General features: G+C 36.7%; 1 protein-coding gene across 6 annotated transcripts in view; it reads left to right on the top strand.

Moving 5' to 3' along the window:
* EPRS1 (glutamyl-prolyl-tRNA synthetase 1) overlaps nucleotides 1-17,851 on the top strand; it is a 39,226-nt gene that overhangs the window by 1,462 nt on the left and 19,913 nt on the right. For 3 of the 6 annotated variants that reach the window (XM_050316440.1, XM_050316438.1, XM_050316436.1), the window contains exons 2-14: nucleotides 1,077-1,161; nucleotides 5,537-5,636; nucleotides 7,342-7,498; nucleotides 8,353-8,492; nucleotides 9,155-9,255; nucleotides 10,481-10,607; nucleotides 11,146-11,338; nucleotides 11,714-11,885; nucleotides 12,864-13,097; nucleotides 14,549-14,633; nucleotides 14,964-15,023; nucleotides 15,310-15,330; nucleotides 17,407-17,517. In XM_050316440.1, coding sequence (XP_050172397.1) covers nucleotides 1,077-1,161; nucleotides 5,537-5,636; nucleotides 7,342-7,498; nucleotides 8,353-8,492; nucleotides 9,155-9,255; nucleotides 10,481-10,607; nucleotides 11,146-11,338; nucleotides 11,714-11,885; nucleotides 12,864-13,097; nucleotides 14,549-14,633; nucleotides 14,964-15,023; nucleotides 15,310-15,330; nucleotides 17,407-17,517 — 1,586 coding nt within the window. The remainder of the gene's footprint in view (nucleotides 1-1,076; nucleotides 1,162-5,536; nucleotides 5,637-7,341; nucleotides 7,499-8,352; nucleotides 8,493-9,154; nucleotides 9,256-10,480; nucleotides 10,608-11,145; nucleotides 11,339-11,713; nucleotides 11,886-12,863; nucleotides 13,098-14,548; nucleotides 14,634-14,963; nucleotides 15,024-15,309; nucleotides 15,331-17,406; nucleotides 17,518-17,851) is intronic. The other 3 variants (XM_050316441.1, XM_050316439.1, XM_050316437.1) reach the window with 1 other exon arrangement.

The following is a 17,851-nucleotide window of genomic DNA, read 5'->3' as shown; positions in this document are numbered from 1 at the left end:
AGGGTTTTCAGCTGAGCACAGGTGAAGCTTGGGAATTCCTGGCTCCAGTGGTTTGTATTTAGGCCAGTGTATTAATAGCTTCCAATGTCATCTGCCGTGGGTAGTTAGTGCGTTCTTCTATGGAAGATAAAGTGAACAGCGCACCATGAAGGCTGTAACAGGTTAGATGCCTTTTAAGACCCAGAGTGTAGTCCTTTATCTAGTTTCATTTAAGTAATATTTGCCTATGCAGAAGCTTGCTGTCTTTGTACGTGCTTCTGAGCAAAGTTGAAGAACACAAGCTCTGCTACTTATGCTCAGCAGGCTGAATCTGGACCAGAGCCAATCCAGAAATGCAGCCAAGTTAGCTCAGTGCTTTGTTTAAGCTGCTATGTTGTGCTGTGTTGTGCTTGAGATCAGAGCAGGTTTGCATCAAGCCACTTTGAATGTGGGCAGAGCTGTCCTCCAATCAGTGATGTAGCCTAAAAACTTCAATAATTATTTTCTTTCCAGAGACCATTCTTAACTGTCAGTGCAGAACTGCTTACTCTGAGAATCCTGTGTCATCTTCCTGCACTTTCACATAGATAGAGTTTATTGGTTTTGAATGGCTAATCTTTTCAGAAACTTTAATTCAGGTTAAAAATAGTCTCATCCTCTTTCAGAAAGTACTGGTTCAGTTATTCATCTCCATTGTTGCATGTGTCAGGACTGGGATGGAGTGCATTAGTAATACTGTTCAATAATTAAAAGCATTTTGTTTAGCATCTCTACATATATTGGGGGACAGGACTAATTTTTACAATACCCTTAGGAAGCAAAATGTATTGCTGCTGACACTTGCTGAGCTCACTGCAGATCACTGTGTGCTGGACATTGTCAATTTGAAGCTGTAAGGATTGCCAAGAAGAAGAAACCTCTTGCATATAAGACTGAGCACTGATTATTTTTTTTTTTCCCCTGAGCAATCTTGCTTGAAGGAGTCAGTTCAGTCATCAGGTCCTATTGGAGAAGAAATGTAGCTGCTTGGGTGTTGCTGAGAAAGGTACCTTTCCTGGAAGGAAGTTCAGTATCTTTTTCTCTTGTTCTTTTTAAAGGAGCTCTGCTGACAGTGGAGCATGTGAAGAATGATGTTGAAATTTCAGTGGAAGAAGGCAAAGAAACCATCCTCCGTGTGTCCGAGTAAGTGACTTTGCATCTCTCCTTCTAGCTTTGGGTCAGCAGTTTTAAAAGTCACATGGTTGTAACATTGACAGTAACCTTTTGAAGTAGGTGGAAGAGAAAAAATACAGTTTTATTTATCACTGCATTACTGATGTCTCTTTGTAGCATAGGCAAAACATTAACAGTGTATTCTAAACTAGGGCTTTATAGCTAAAGCTCTTGTATTCTTATTTTCATGCACTTACATATAATTATTGTTATAATTCACTTTATTGTTTAGGACTTTTTGTGGTGCCATGGATTATCAAAAACAAGGCCATTTTTATGTTAGGTAGGACTGGTATACAAGATTCCTTGGACTTCTGTGTGTGTGGTGGACTGGATTTAAAATGTTTTATGACATTATTTTAGGCTCACTGCAGCATATATAAGTGAAAGCATAATGTTATCTCAGGAAAGTGCTAATTAACTGTGCTGTGCTATCCAGTGTATCTCATCTGCATCCTGTAGAAAGGATATTGGAAATTTTTTGTAGTAATCTATTGTCTGTCCTTCTGAAAATGTTCTGCCATTGGAATGATTAATTTCAGATTTGGGGCATGAAGATGGTCCTCACAGTCTGAGTAAGATCAAATGTATATCAGAAATACAGGACTAACACTGTTAATTTTGGGAAGCTGCATTGTCACATTAGATTCCACATCAGGTAGGACATCTGGATATATCAAGAAGAAACATCCTGCTATTTGAAGTACCACTGACATATCAGTGGAAATCTCTGACCTCCAGTATCTACAGTAAGGAGCACATTTGTACCTGTAAACATTACGGTTGTAACTTAAAGTGCACTAACACTATGATGAATTTGGAACTAGTAATTATAGGTGTAGTTTTTGAATATTGATTAGTTTTTTAAAGATTGGGGGGGGAATCTGTTGTTCAAAGACTTGCTGACAAACTCTCATTTTGTGAGCTATTTCAGTAGAAGATCCTGTTAAAGCCATCAGTGCATCATAGACTATAAACCTGCATGTCTGTAGAATGGCTATGAAAGCAACGTATTTCATGTGTTGCAGAGTTCCTGACTTTATCCTCGTACCTTAACACCAGCTGAGCAGTTCCACTGTCTTTAGGGGGAAAGAGCTTGTCACTGTGTGCATCTGTGCAAAAAATTGAAGCAGAGGAAGACTCATGGTCTTCAGTCATGGTTGTTTTACTGATTGCAAATATTGGTTTCTGTTTAAAATGCTAGACCTGAACTCAGATGTGAGTTCTTACTGCAATCTGATATTACATGTTGTCTTTTGTTGTGCCTAGTGATGGCATTGAATTTGTGATTTTTGAATTAAAGCAAGAGAAACGTGACAGGTTGTATTGGAACTTAATGCTGCAGCTTTAATAATTTTCGGTGTGTGTCATGCCTGTGTGGGATACAGCTTACATAACAGAGAGTTAATTTGATATTTTTCAGTTACATGAGAAAATTTTCCCCATAAGTAGCTTTAGTCAGGTTTTGGTTTCATTTTACTTAGTTTAGGCAGTACATGGATGTATATACAAAATAATATGCATATATAGTGTACACTCCTTTGACACATGGGAATTATCTTGGAATATTATAAATTTATGCACTTGACATTGAAATAATATTTTATTTTATTAAATAATTTTGTATTACCATGCCTTCTTCCCACTGCATTGCAAAAATGCTCCTTTTGGCTGTAATGGAACTTGTCAGAAATGTAAAGCAAATGCTCTTCTGCACTTTGGCCCCACAAGGATGATATCTAGAGTCATGGTTCCATCAGATGGAAATTTTTGTCTGTTAGTGTCATCTCATCCCTGGTGTTGGATTATGTTCAAGAAGTTATTCCAAACCTCAATATTGCATTAATTTTCTCTTGCTTGGTTGTACAATCATTTTAAAAATTGATTCTCTATTTTAAAGTCTCTTAAAAGTGTATCTGTAACGTGGGAAGCATCAGCTGAACTCATATCTCAACTAATGCTTTTGGTAAATGGATTTCATGGCATCAGTTCTGCTGAAGCTATCTTGTTTTGGCATGACTTGAAAATCACTTGGGATGTTTCAAATTTTAATGTGTTTTTTTTTTCCAGGAATCCATTAGTTTTAATGACTTAACTTGAAATAAAAAAGATTTTATTTGTGATTCTTCTAGGTCCGATTTTTGAAGCTCAGTTAAAATCTGGTAACAAACTTTTCAGCTAACTAGCTGAAATTTAGCTGTCACATAGTTAGCTGAAAAGTTTCTTACTAGTTTGAGATGATAAAATTTGTTTTATAGGTCATTTTTGAAGCCTTAGCTTCAAAACTTCATGTGGTAATAGCTCCTAAGCAAACCACTCAGCTACTTAACACTCTGCTCTAGCTGGTGGCTTTGTGGAATGTTTTAGTATACTTGCCTCTTGTCAGATTACAAACTGCTGTACTGCTCTTCTGTTTTGTGTTGTGAGCAGTTACTTGTAGGCAGATGAATCCAACCATTCTGCAGTGCTTTTTACAAATTAATTCAATGAAGATTTATTACAATTGGAAATCATTTGTGCTCTGTCTTATGTTTGCTTTTTTTTTTTTTTTTCCTCCTCCCATATTTTCTTTTACTACTTGAATATCAGCCCTGGTATTTAATTATGTGGCATTTTGTGTCACTTTGAAGAGACACTCTTTGCCTGTAACGTTACACTGTCCATGTTCATTCTTCCTTACACCCTGGAGTTAGCAGGCACTAGCTACAAAGAGTCTTTTATAACGTTTCCAAAGAGGCCAATTAGCCCTGTTTGGATGGAAGTTTTGGTTATTTTTTCTGAAGAAAGTAACTTCAAGAACAAGTAAAATTTTACTCGAAGTAACATTGTCCCGTTTCATGCATTTATTCAGTTTTACTTGAGAAATCGCAGGTTTTTGTTTTATTATGAACTACTGAAAACAATAAAAATATATTTCAAAGACTGTTTTGTTTTCCTCAGTTTGAAGAAGCTTCATTAAAATCTGATAGCAGTGTCAAATTATAATAGGACATTGTGTAAGTTGAGCACCCTACTGTGGCTTTTGTTTTTAGTTATGTTTTATGGGTCTTCTGTGTACTGGATCCTGGATGCTTGAAAAGCTAGAAGAACGAAAAAAACCCTCTCCACAATGAATTATATTCCTTAGGTTTTAGTGCAGTTAACCTAATGAGACTGACTGATCAATTTGTACTAAAAAGGGAACTCATTCAAACTGTTAATATATCAAGAAGTCTTCTGTGTAATTTTCAGAACCTTCATTGATTTTAGTGAGGTTTGAAGGCTTACAAAAATTCTTGTGATTTTATAAAGGATGCAGGGTATGCAGTAGGTATAAAAGGAAGTGCAGAACAATGACAGAACAGAATTGTAACCTTGGTTGGAGAAGTTGGAGTGTAGCATTCCATCCATTAAATTGAGTAAATATTCAGAAGAACTTGCAGGAACTCCTTTTGTTGATGTCAGTGCACTGTTTAGAAGCAATTGGAGCTCTGTTTTTCAATCTACACCTACACAAGAGTGTAGAGATGAGTGTTATCTGGAGAACTGATGGTTGTAATGCCTCTTTCTTCCTAAACTCTTCAGTAAATACAAATATACCTTAGATGAATTGGAAGCTAGATTTCTGACAGTATGCAGCTTTTTTTAATACTGTAAGTAAGGTAGAAAAGGAAGATGAAAACATAGAGTTATACTCTTTGGAAAGCCCTTGTTCTCCAGATCTGTTCAGAATTTTCATAAGCAGAGTGGGAAAAACAAATTCAAATTAATCTTTTATATGGAGGAAGAGAGGATAAAAAAAAGAAATACAGGCAGGCAGGCTTGTTCATCAAGGGATGGTCTCAACGAAGTATGAGTAACAAATGAGTGAGTAACAAATCAAGAGGATTTTTCTTTCCCTGAATCTAACTCTTAAAACCATGGTGAAGACTTCTCAATTCTTCTGTAAATTGTCTAGGAATCCTTTTCAAAGTCATCCTTCTTTTATGAAAAGAAAACAAGTATTGATTAGCTCTTTATATTCTGGAAAATACATAGCTCAGGTTATGCTGTCAGAACGTGGAGTTTTGTTATTTGACAGAATAATAGAGGGTTTTATCTTCTTAATTTCTGTCTGTGTTTAGAAGCTTATTGTTCCATTTGGTGATAGAGAAACAAGGACTTATTTATTCTTTTGCTAGGTTTATGCAGTTTTTTGTTGTTTGTTTGTTTGTGTTTTTTTTCTTTTTTACGCTGGTGACCTGGTACCTGTTGGTTCACGCAGAAGTTATTCTGTGCTCATGTTTAAGCTATGTGTGTACAATTAAAGTTGAAGTGGAGGTAGTAATTTAATAGACCTGTATCTTGCCTCTTCCTTTTTTTTCAGGCACGTTTCATTTACTGATGTGAATTCAATAGCTCGGTATCTGGCTAGAGTTGCTGCATCTGCTGGGTTGTATGGCTCGAATCTGTTGGAACACACTGAGGTGAGAAGGAATCATAGAATATTTTGAGTTGGAAGGGACCTTAAGGATCATCTGATTCCACCCCTCTACCATGAGCTGGGACACCTTACACTAGACAACATTTTTCAAAGCCCCATCCAACCTGGCCTTGAATCACACTCCTCTTATTTGTTTGTTTTTTTTTTTTTACCTTTTTCTCTCTTGGCCTATGTTCAAAGCTGGGGGGAAATTTTTTGGGGGGGTTGGTTGTTTTCGAGCTTGTGTCTGTTGTTCTGCATTTTATTGTCAGACTGAGGTTCCAGCTCTGTGGGTTGCTGAGGGTTTTGTTTTGCTCAGCTTTCTCCTTCTTACAAAGAAGAGTAAAAAACCTGAGCTTTGAAAGGGCTGCCCTTTCCCACCCCTGCAATAACAACTCGTAAGCTGACTCATGTAAGGTAATTCAAGTTGGAAGAGGATAGATGCGATTTTCCCTCCTCACTTTTGTCAGTACTGTTGCCATTAGTTGCTACCTTGTAACACTTCAGTGTAACAGCAAGGAACACCTTGTGAAATTGAAATCCTGAAGTACTTTTTGCTGTACTTGATGAACAAACCCCTGACCCCAATTTCTGCCTGAGTCTAGCTCAGAATAATCAACCACTTTGGGTTGGTAAATGAAACTAACAAATTGAAATTTATTTTGTCTGAAATATAGCTGGTCTCAAGGGAAGTGTTGTCTTAGTATTTTGCTTGTAAGGCATTTAAAAAGTTGTAGATTATGCTGTGGCTATTTAAACTTTCTGTACAAACCCCTTATTTTTAACTTAAACCCAGTCCTCTGCAATCACACTTTAAAGATTGGTGTTGCTGTTAAAATGGTTCTTTTTGCTTCGTGTCTTTCAAAAATAAAAACTGCACTTTAAGAAGTACCGTGACAGCTGCATTTGTGGTGCACATATTTTGGAGCATAACTGCAAATGATTGAACTGAATTCTATGGTGGTTGTAATTACATCTGTGCCTGCCACGTTGCCTCAAATTTTGGAAAGCTTCCCGTTGCAGTTTACGGAACACTTCCACATGAAATAGGGCCAGAGGACTAGAAGAGGCACTTAGTCTCTTACAGGGTTGAGAGATGCAATTTATAGTCAGGGCTACATTATTAACCAACTTAATTAATATTTTTTTTGTTTGTTTATGTTTGAAGATATAGGAGAAGACTGCTCTGCATGGAGAAAGGGGTGGGATGTGGTGGAGGAGGGATTCGATTACTTCAAGTCTAAAAGGAAATGAGGAAGAGAAGATAGGGACTGAGGGAAAAGTGGTATACTTAACCAGTAACAATACCAGGAAGATTAAATAGGTCACAAATATGTTATATCATTAGTTAAAGGATAAGGATGATTATTATATGCTCTGTGTGATAAATAAGTACCTAAGAACTGTTGATTATTTTACCAATGGGAGTAACTTAATAAAGTTGGTATTTTCAGCAGTTTTAATTCATGCTGAAGGAAGGAACTAAGTTTAATCATTTAGTATAATTCTGGATGAATTTTTCAGTGTAATTTATTTTAAGCATTCTTTCAACATGTATTATGACTTATAATCTGATACATTTAATGCGAATGATCCTGCTAATATTTTCTGTTCAGTTATTAAATGAATTGCATGTTATTTCAGTTACCTAATGAGCTTAATTCTCATTCCTTTAGTAACTCTAGCTGTCTTTTGTCCCTTCAAACTAGATTGACCATTGGCTGGAGTTCAGTGCCACTAAGTTATCTGCTGCCAGCCAGTTTCTTTCAGCAGTCCAAGAGCTCAACCACTGTCTGTCCCTAAGAACCTACTTGGTCGGGAACTCTCTGAGCCTTGCAGACTTGTGTGTCTGGGCTGTACTAAAAGGTATCAGTACATGTCCTCTGTTTCACTGGCTTGCAATCAGTGTATAACAGGAATCTCCAAATTGCCTTTTTTTGTGTATGCTAGTAGTACCCCTTAGCTGTATGACAGACTACATGCTATTATGTACACTGCTTTGACCTGTGCCTCACTAGTGATGGCAATAGCATTTCTTAGGAAACCCTAGATTTTTTTTTTATCATTGTTATATTTTGAAATTTATGAGATGTAATCCCTATTTTGTTTTTTTTTTTAACTTCTTTTGTGTTAACTGTAGGAGTGTCTTTTATTACCTGTTGCCTATATTTGCAAATATGCCATGTAAAATTATATACATAGACCTTTCCATGATATTATATTAGTAGAGGAAATTTCTTTGGTCTACTTTGAATTATTAGAAGAGCTATATGTTACTCTGTGAAATAGCCTTTGAAGGTTAAAAGAAGCTTTGATGATCTGTTTTTATGGGTTTAGTTTTTATATTCTCTTAACTCTATGTCTAAAGGTGATAGGTGACAATCTACCATGCAGTATAACCAAATTCCTGTTAATCAAGATTAAAAGCTAGTGGCTTTTGATATTTTTTCAAAGTTACTGCTCTTGAGAGAAATCTAAGGGAAGTGTCCTTTTTTTTTTTGCCTTGATGAATCCAAGAAAGAATGCAGGATGTTTGGGGTTTGGAGGGAGTTTATTTAATTTGCTTTAGAATGGCTTCCTTGGACTGAATATCTCTTCAGAAGAGAGAGTAAGTAGATTATTTAAAATCATAATCTTTTTCTAGTCTTAAAAAACTGCTATTGGTAATCATTTAATTTTTTTAATTTAGTAGTTTGAAAAATTATTTCTTTTCCTAACAGGTAATAACGTATGGCAAGAGCAATTACAGCAAAACAAAGCTCCTGTGCATGCAAAGCGATGGTACAACTTCCTTGAGGTGCAGCATGCTTTTCAGTCAGTAGGAGCCAAGTGGGCTGCTGGTACACCAAAGGTTAAAATGGTAAGGTTTAACTGAGATCCTCTGGAAAGAGTAGCTTTATTTTTGTGAATACACTGAAAGAAAATTTTATTTTATTATTTTAAGCCAGAGAATTAAAAATTAAAAGGAACCAGTTGTGCAGTAAACTGAACTTCTGTAAACTCTTGTTTACAACTGAAGCTGTCACTTTCAAATTTAGAAAGGCATGAGTGGTGTAATCCAGTGCTTAAGTGGAATAGTGAAAATTTGGCACCGCTTCTTTTAATCTGCACTACTCTTTGGATATATTGTTTCCTTTTTCCAAAGAGAGTTTGAGTCCTGATAGACCTGCAGAGGTTCCACTCTTTGGTTGATTGAACTTGTTGATCACGTTCAGGTTAAGAACACTTGAGATATAAAAACTTGAATTGCAAGTATATTCTTTTATGGAATAAATTAGACAACTTGGTGAGTCTTTTCAGTCTGGGATCAGACATGAAGACAGAATAACTTAAAACTCCAGAACTGATCCTGTTTTGGTGTGCTATGAGTAATGTCAAAGTTGTGAAGACATGATTTTGGGGTCCAGTGTGGCAGCTTTTTCTTGTCTGGTTTGAAAGGAGACCTTGATACAGAAGCTATTATCTAGAGTTTTTTATCTGATTTCACAGCTAATGCAATCTGTAATTGTATCTCTTTTTAAGGCAACAGAAAAAGAAAAGAAAGTGGATGTTGGGAAGTTTGTTGAACTTCCTGGTGCAGAGATGGGAAAGGTCATTGTAAGGTTCCCTCCTGAAGCAAGTGGGTAAGAAACATGAATAGCTTTGGTGAGGATGTTAATCATCTTATCAGACAAGACTGTTAAGCCAAATGGGTGTTTAAAGCTCTGTCTACATTAGAGCTGTATGTTCTCTTCTCCTTTATACTTCATTGCACTGTTGCCTGAACTTGGCATAGGGAGGTTAGTTGCCAGGAGGTAACGTGGTTCTGCTCAGCAGTGGGATGAGGAGAAGCAGGAGGAGGGCACTTCCATGGGTAATGGTGGTGTGTGCACTGCCAGCTGCTGTGATGTGTACATACAGTCTTTGTGAGTTGGGTCAAAGGACTCGGTGCTTTTCAAGGAAGCTTAGATTTGAGAAGGGAAAGATGTGTAGGATGGCCTTCCTTGGGGAAGCTTGACACCAGGTAGAGGCCCAGGGGTCCAGACTGTATGGAATACCAAAGCACAAACCCCTTAAAGATCACATAGAGGACATGTGATGAGCCAATGTAATAAATTCATTTTTCAGCCAACATTTCATTTCCTGTTTCTTTTTAGAACTGCCTGATGACCTGTAAAATTTCCATGATTACATTTCTTCATTAACGTGGCTGTTCAGCATCATGTGACTTCTATAGTTGTGTTTCTTATTCTATTAGTCCAGTATAAAGTGTTACTCAAATATTATAAATTATGTGTTATGTGCATCTATATGTATAACATGCTGTTCTCGACTTACCCTAGTAGTTTTCAGTGACTTAATTCTGATGTTTTGTTTAAAACACTGTTCTTTAGGGACACATTACTGGAACATGATTTTCATTTTGTGGATTTGGGGATTTATATTTAGTTGAAGATGTCAGTATCTTTATAGCTCGTGTTAAAAATACACAGCAACCACCATTTCAGAAAATTCCATTCTTCTGAATGTGAGTAGGTTCAGATTATCTGGTAGCTGCGACTGGGTATCATCAGCAGTTGGTTTAAGTTAGTCTGTAAAATTGGAGATAATTGCAGTTTAGTCTTTATATCCATAGTGAGACTGTAATTTACAGATTTAGATAGTTTTAACAGTTAACTACTACATTTGTGGTAGAAGAAACATAATCTACTTTCATAAATGTTTAGTATTTCAACAAATGTCCTAGATTGGCTTTTTTTGTTACACTTAGGTATTGCTTTCCATTCTTTCTCATTCTCTCACCAAAAAAAAAAAAAAATTAACTGAAGTAGTGCTAGTGTATACATTTATTTTTTATTTCCTTTTTAGATATCTGCACATTGGTCATGCCAAAGCTGCCCTGCTAAATCAGCACTACCAGGTTAATTTTAAAGGAAAACTTATTATGAGATTTGATGACACAAATCCAGAAAAAGAGAAAGAAGACTTTGAGAAGGTATGATAAGACAGCAGAGAAATCCAGTCACTGTGTAGCTAATTCAGGGGTAAATGGCATGCAGATCTACTGTTGCACACTTCTGTTGCACTAGGAGTTTACCATATCAGTATTACACTTAAATCTTATGCTTGGAAGACATTGCTGTCAGCTTCTCCTTAAAAAGCTTAAAGCTCCTTTACTGGTAGCTAAGATATTTCTTCCCTTTCTCAAATGTTTATTTCACAGTATGTAGATATGCAACTCTTGCAGTATGCTGTTGTTTTCATTGCATAAACACCACTTTTTGTGTAATAAGCAATTTGCTTCAGCTTTCATCTCCTTTTCTTGTTCTGCCTTCTTTAAGTTAAGTCTGATCTCATGTAATTATAGGCTGTGAATGAATGATAAGTGTGTGACTCTCTTTTCTTTTATGCTTATCCTTATGGCTTATCCTTCCTGGACAATGGAGCATTAAAAGCATCTGGCATGAAGAGGATAAAGATTTAAGAAAACTCGCTTTCCTGAATGTTACAATGTATAATTTCACACTTTGCAGGTTATTCTTGAAGACGTTGCAATGCTGCACATCAAACCAGATCAATTTACATATACCTCAGATCACTTTGAAACAATAATGAAATATGCTGAGAAGCTTATTCAAGAAGGGAAGGCATATGTGGATGATACTCCTGCAGAACAAATGAAAGCAGAGCGTGAGCAGAGAATTGAATCTAAACACAGAAATAACTGTAAGATATTTTAAGCGTCAGTCTTGCCTTGTTGTCTTTTTGATTTGGCATCAGAACTTGATTTTTATTAACAAATATGAATGTGATGACTAATTGCATAGGCTTCAGGTCCTTATAGGAATTTGTAAGCGTTTAGTTGTTTGTTCTGCAAGGCTGGATTAAGTGTTTATTTAGACAAGTTCAGCAAACTTGTGTATGTATGAATTCATCACCATTTATTACCACTTAAAAAATTCAACATGTGAAGTGCATGAAGATGAATTCCAGTATCTAAAGAGGGGGTGACATTCATTTTTTTGTTACTGCAGTAATAAAACGTATTTCCGTATCAACTTCCTAAAACCTTAGAAAATGGTTTATTTTTGTTGTTCTCAGGTGTCAATAAGAATCTACAAATGTGGGAAGAAATGAAAAAGGGAACAGAATACGGACAAACTTGTTGTCTACGAGCAAAAATAGATATGAGTAGTAATAACGGATGTATGAGGGATCCAACTCTTTACCGTTGTAAAAACCAGCCTCACCCTCGTACTGGAAGTACCTACAAGTATGTCCACTTCCTCCTTGTGTGGCCTGTAACTTTTGCTCTTTTCAGGGCACTTACCTTTCCTTAGTAAGCTTCTTTTAATACTTGGAACTTGCTAGCATTTTTTGATCAGAATATGTAACGAGTCTCCTGACTTTCTGAAACTTCTGCGAATGACTTTTAAAACCTGTGAGTTGGCTGTCATGGTCATCAGTGAATATTATTTCAGTTTTGGTCTGTAAATACCATAAATTGTATGCAGTGGAGAACTTTGAGTCAAAGTATGTTGGCTGTATCTTAGATAACAAAGCTGTTTGCTCTAGCTCTCAGAGCTTCAACAGAGTTAAGGCAATTTTACATTGCTAAGATTTTATATTGCTGCAAAACATCCTTGATCTACTTAACTGGGTGGCTGCTTCCACTTTCACAGCAATTGCTGTCTCTGTGCAGAATGAAGAATTACTACATTGTGCATTGAAATCATCTTACTGAATTGGTCAAGGATATGGTTCAGCACCTGTTTGATACCTCTGTTTCCAGCTATACAACTCCATTTTTGGAAACACTGATTTAGTGTGCTTATAATAGTAAAACTTTCTGTGGGTAGGGCTTTGTTGTTAAGCACAGAGCTTTGGTCATTATTTGGTCTATTAATGATCCTTTTGATATTAAAGGAAAAAACCCTATAAGTCAGCAATTTTTGTGTTTGAAATGCACAGCAGTGTAGGGTTGGTTTTTTTTAGGCTTGGATATTAAGGCTGTGATCAGTTGATTTCTTGAAGGCTTTCTTTGTTTTAAAAATGTATTGCCCTTTGAATTTTTTTGTGGAAAATTTATTGTATATGTTTTATTTTAGTCTTGATCTGAAAGTTTTCAGGACCATACGTTATAAATATTTGTAATACATGAATATAAATTATACTTAGTTTAAATGTTTATATGGGAGAAGAGTGTTTTGTTCTTCTGCCCTGCTAATTAAAGGTATTTTTTTTTTCTCAGAGTTTATCCCACATATGACTTTGCCTGCCCTATTGTTGATAGTATTGAAGGTGTCACACACGCATTGAGAACAACTGAATACCATGACAGAGATGAACAATTCTACTGGATCATCGAGGCACTGGGCATAAGGAAACCATATATATGGGAGTATAGCAGGCTAAACCTCAACAACACTGTGCTGTCTAAGAGAAAGCTTACGTGGTTTGTCAACGAAGGGCTTGTGGATGGATGGTATGTTACATGTCTCTAGTTCAACATTGCTCCCTAAGGTACTCGTGACTGACACCTGCATTTTCAGTTTTGAACAGTATGAGTGAATATTTAAACAGTATTTAAGAACACAGATTAATTACAGTGGCTTCTGCATGTACAGTGTCTCTGTTTTCTGCTCTGCAGAAACTGTGTACATACATATTCATGTCCTGTAATAAACATGAGGTAGCTTATTTTTGGACTCTGACTTTTGCTGCGGGTACCACTTAGACATTTTCCACTCTGAGTCATTGGATGCATTCTTAAGTAATGTCAGAAGAAGGTCTGGATTGAAGAACTTCTGGTCCTATCCATCTCATCAAATCTATCCTACTTCCCTCCCACTTGCCCTCCCCCTCCATCTTTCTGTTAATTTTTTCATGTTATTTTGGTTTCTGCAGATAGTGCTTGGTGGCCTGGTAGCCTCAGTGTTTACCTAGAAATTGTGAGCTGTGGGTTTACACTTCTGCAAGTAGTTCAGAGTCCAGAGGGGTTCCTTTGTCCATTCCCACAATGGGCTAGCTATGGGAGCATGCCATCTGAAGTCATCTCCTCATAGTGTAGGAGTCAGCATTATCCATGGATTTCTTCAAAGTTGGCCAGCTGCTTGTAGTGCTTTTCCTGGGCTGGTGTTAGGTGATTCTGTGCTCAACCTATGAGAGCATCATTTTACTCAATCTCCTAGGCTGCTCACGTGTGCCAAGTGTGCTCTCTTTTTGCTTGGTTCTATTTGTCAACTGTGTTGGAAGCATAAGTTCCTACTTTATGTATGGAGCCACTCTACTGGAGCCAAATTTATCCTTTCCTCCCCCTGCATTTTTTTTTCCTGGAGGTATAGCTGGTCTTATGATGACTTTTCCTTCACTGAGCTTCCCTGTTTTAGGTCCTCAGCAAGGTTTGATTTGTTTTCCCACCAACTCATATGTTACATATCAGATTAGGTATTTTTAATTTATTTCTTGCATTGGAGAAAAAAAATCATAGAATTCTGTGATGTTATCGAGGGATAGCATTGTCAATGGTCACTCACCTGTTTCTGGTTTCTCTTGAGCAAGAAAGAATCAAGCCCTGTTGTTTCAGGTTCCATTATTCAGTTACCGTTGGAAAAGAAGTAATGGGATAGGGACATAACTTTTGCCTTGCCCATTTTTGAGAGACTTAAAGTTTCACAGATATAGGAAAGGAACCACTTCATTGATAGATGGCTTCCCTTCCTGAAGTGTGACGTAGAAGAAAACCTGCACTGTACATTTTGTATGGATAAGAACTCAATCTTTTCAGTTAGATCTTCTCATCTACCTCTTAGTTCAATAAGGAAAATACACTGAAACTGCACCTTTTGTGTGTGGCAGTATCATTTAAGTTTTTTTATCAGTGTAAGTAATAGGTGGAATTTAGCATGTGACACTAATGCAGCATTTTTCTACTAGGGATGACCCAAGATTTCCCACTGTACGTGGTGTCTTAAGAAGAGGCATGACAGTTGAAGGGCTAAAACAGTTTATTGCTGCTCAGGTGGGTGTTCTCTTCTGATACTTTGAATCTCCCTTGATAAGGACAAGCTTTTGTGAAGCTTCAGTTAAAGTATTTGTCACTGGGATTTTTCTTTTTATGAAGGTCTGCTCCTTTCATGTACACTGCTTCAACAATGTTAACACTATTGGCAGAATGGACTCCCAGGTTTCTTACTTCAAAAAGTGATTATTTGACAAGCTTAAGATACCTTTCTAAACTGCTTTGATTAAAGCAAATCGTAGAGGGTTTATAGTTTAAAGGACTTTGTTTGAAATGAATCTAAGAGCTAGAATATTTGTATTAATATGCTGGTTTGCTTTTTTTCCCCAGGGCTCCTCTCGATCTGTCGTGAATATGGAGTGGGATAAAATTTGGTCCTTTAATAAAAAGGTATGTGCTTACTTGAATTTGATGCTACTCCCGATATCCTCTTTCTGGGATATGTAGAGAATCCAGCGTTCATTGGAGTGCTTATCACAACGAGTAGCAGTTGCAGTCTGTTGCATCATATGGCACACTTTCAGGAAAATGGAATGTCCCCCCCTTTCTAACCTGAAGAAGCACTAATCCTATTGATTCTCGTATGCCAATAATTACTTGCCTTAGTACAGGAAAAGACAATGATATTTGCTGTAAATCTGATATGAAAACTGCATTTCATTTTTCTGCTTTCAAGCTGCGAGCTATCTGTAAGAAGGTATTACTTAATGCTTTTTACCTTAGCATATAGCTTACAGTGCTGTAAGCATACATAGCATAAGCTATCATTTTGCAGCTTCATAGCACAGTCACGTTTGCTTGTATAACAGGAGCTCTACAAACCCACTGAAAATGCATTATTCCTAAGTTCTATTAATTGGAATTGCCCGTTTCTGGTTTGACTTACTTGTTAACATAAACACAAATTTTACTCCATTTGATCCACGTTGGCTGCGTTTCCTTTCTGTGGGAAAAGGACTAACGCGCTGCGTATCCTGCCTGTGGAGATAAAGCCAGCACTGCTGAAGTTTCTGACTGGATGTCAAATCAGGAATATTGCATCTTGACATGATTAGTCGCTTTTTGGCAGCGGATGCTTGGACACTATAATAAGGCGAATTGTTTCAATGCGGATTGCATATTTTGTGTGATTGTGGAAACACCTGTTATTTTGCATTGGGATTCCTGCTTGGTTTTGCTTAGATAGTAACCAGATCTTTTCATTTAATAGTTTTTGCTTGTCTGGCATGTGTCTTGTATTTCTTCATATATTTTGCGTTTTATCTGCTACATACACATAGGTTTATGAATTGGTTCTTTCTGTTGCTGCATAAATACATTTATGACTAACGACTGGTTTGAGGGGGGAAACCCACAATGGACTTTAAAGGCTCTTTTGTTTTTTTAATTGGCTTTTAAACTGAGTTTCTTAGACCTCTGACTCAGTCCCTTGGACAGCACCATACTTATTAACCAATTTTATTTACGTGTATCTGTGCAATCTGCAATATGAACAAAAACAATTGGTTACTTACAGGTAGTTCTGAGCTCAAAGACTTTATCAGTGTGAGAGCTCATATTTTTATGTGATCCTGCTGCCTTTTTAGCATCAGTCATCTGAGGAAGGATTGTGAGTTTTAATAAGTAAAATAAAGAGCCTAGTAATAACACCATAAAATTCATTCATTTAATTATCAAAATTATGATATTAAAATCACATAATGCACCTACATTTTGAGATACACACGTCTTTTTTTAAACTGTGCCTCAAACATTTAGGAGTCTGACTTCAGTGAATACTAGCTTAAAAATATGTGACTTCTTAAAAGTGTATCATCATATCACCTTACTTGCTAATGTCAAGTAATTAGATGCTAAATATTTTTCCAAAAACATAGAGAAATATATAACTGTAGTTTTTCACTTGAGCAGGAATAAACTAAGGAGAACAAAAGTCACTTCACATTAATAAAAGCAGGTGTTTTCCTTTGTATTAGTTTCCAGTTAAACTGGTAGATCTCTGATACTGCTTTTGGCCTTAGATGACTGGTTTACTTGAATTATGCATGTAAGTGCTTCTGAGCCAATACTGGCAAACCAGTATTTCAGGTATGAAAAGTGCTGTGAAAAACTACTGCAGCTGAGTTTGATGAAAGAGAGTAAAAATCCAGGAGCACATCTTCGTGGCACCTTTTTTTGCCAATCTCAGGTTGTAGAAATCCTAATGAAGTCAATGTTACGGTGTTGCCTTATTATAGTATCTAATGTGTCTGTAATAAAATTGCAGACTTAATTGGTGCTTCCTCTATAGCCAAGTCTGTCCCAGATTCTGCTGGAGTACTGACCTGGAAAATAAATATGAGATCAGGTCTGATGTTGCTGGAAAAAGAACAAACTCCACTGATAAATTATTGCTTCAAATTCACCTACCTACAGAGAAAGTGTTCCAGATGTAATAGTCTATGTGCATAATAAACTGTATCAAAACATATTTTGATGTCTTCCCCGTGAGGCAGTGGGTCATACTTTGGTTACTTCAGGTGTCAGTGGTACCCAATCCATAGTTTTTACTCAGAGTACTTTAGTAAAGATTGAAAATCTTGAAGTATTACCACTGTTTTCTCACTGTTCCATAACTTTGGATGAAAGTGATATTAAAGCAAACTTTTAAAAAATGCAGTAACACAAAGAATACCAGTTAATATTCCTTTTTTTTGTGGTTATTGTTTTGTACAGCATCTTATTTCTCTGTCAGTGTCATATATTCATGATCCACCTCATTTGTTTTCTGTAGGTTATAGACCCAGTAGCACCTCGGTACACTGCTTTACTGAAAGATGCAGTGGTCCCAGTAAATATTCCTGAAGCTCAAGAGGAGATGAAAGAAGTGGCTAAACATCCAAAGGTTCTTGCTTTACTCTCTTAATATTCTGGTATTGCAGATCAGTAAGTTTGGAAAGTACCTTGGCTTGGAGCAATCAGCAAGGAGAGTCCTGCTTTTAAGTTGCTCCGACAGCATGAGATAAATCCAAGGTGTACTTTTTTTTCCTCAGAATTGTCAAAAACTGGGCAACAAATGAATGTGTTTGTTCTTTTAAGAGCATGTAGGAAACTGCTTTTGTAAATATGGGGAGTGCACACAGAAGGTGCATTAAAGACCTCTCTGGGAGTTTACAGAAGAGTTGAGGCATTACAAGTCTGAAGTGCTGCTCAGACTGTTTTTGTTTGATACTGTCTTG

This window comes from Myiozetetes cayanensis, unplaced genomic scaffold, assembly GCF_022539395.1.
Source record: "Myiozetetes cayanensis isolate MyiCay16 unplaced genomic scaffold, myiCay2020 scf2-11, whole genome shotgun sequence".
Classification (NCBI taxonomy): domain Eukaryota; kingdom Metazoa; phylum Chordata; class Aves; order Passeriformes; family Tyrannidae; genus Myiozetetes; species Myiozetetes cayanensis.
This window is presented reverse-complemented; position numbering and strand designations above follow the sequence as displayed.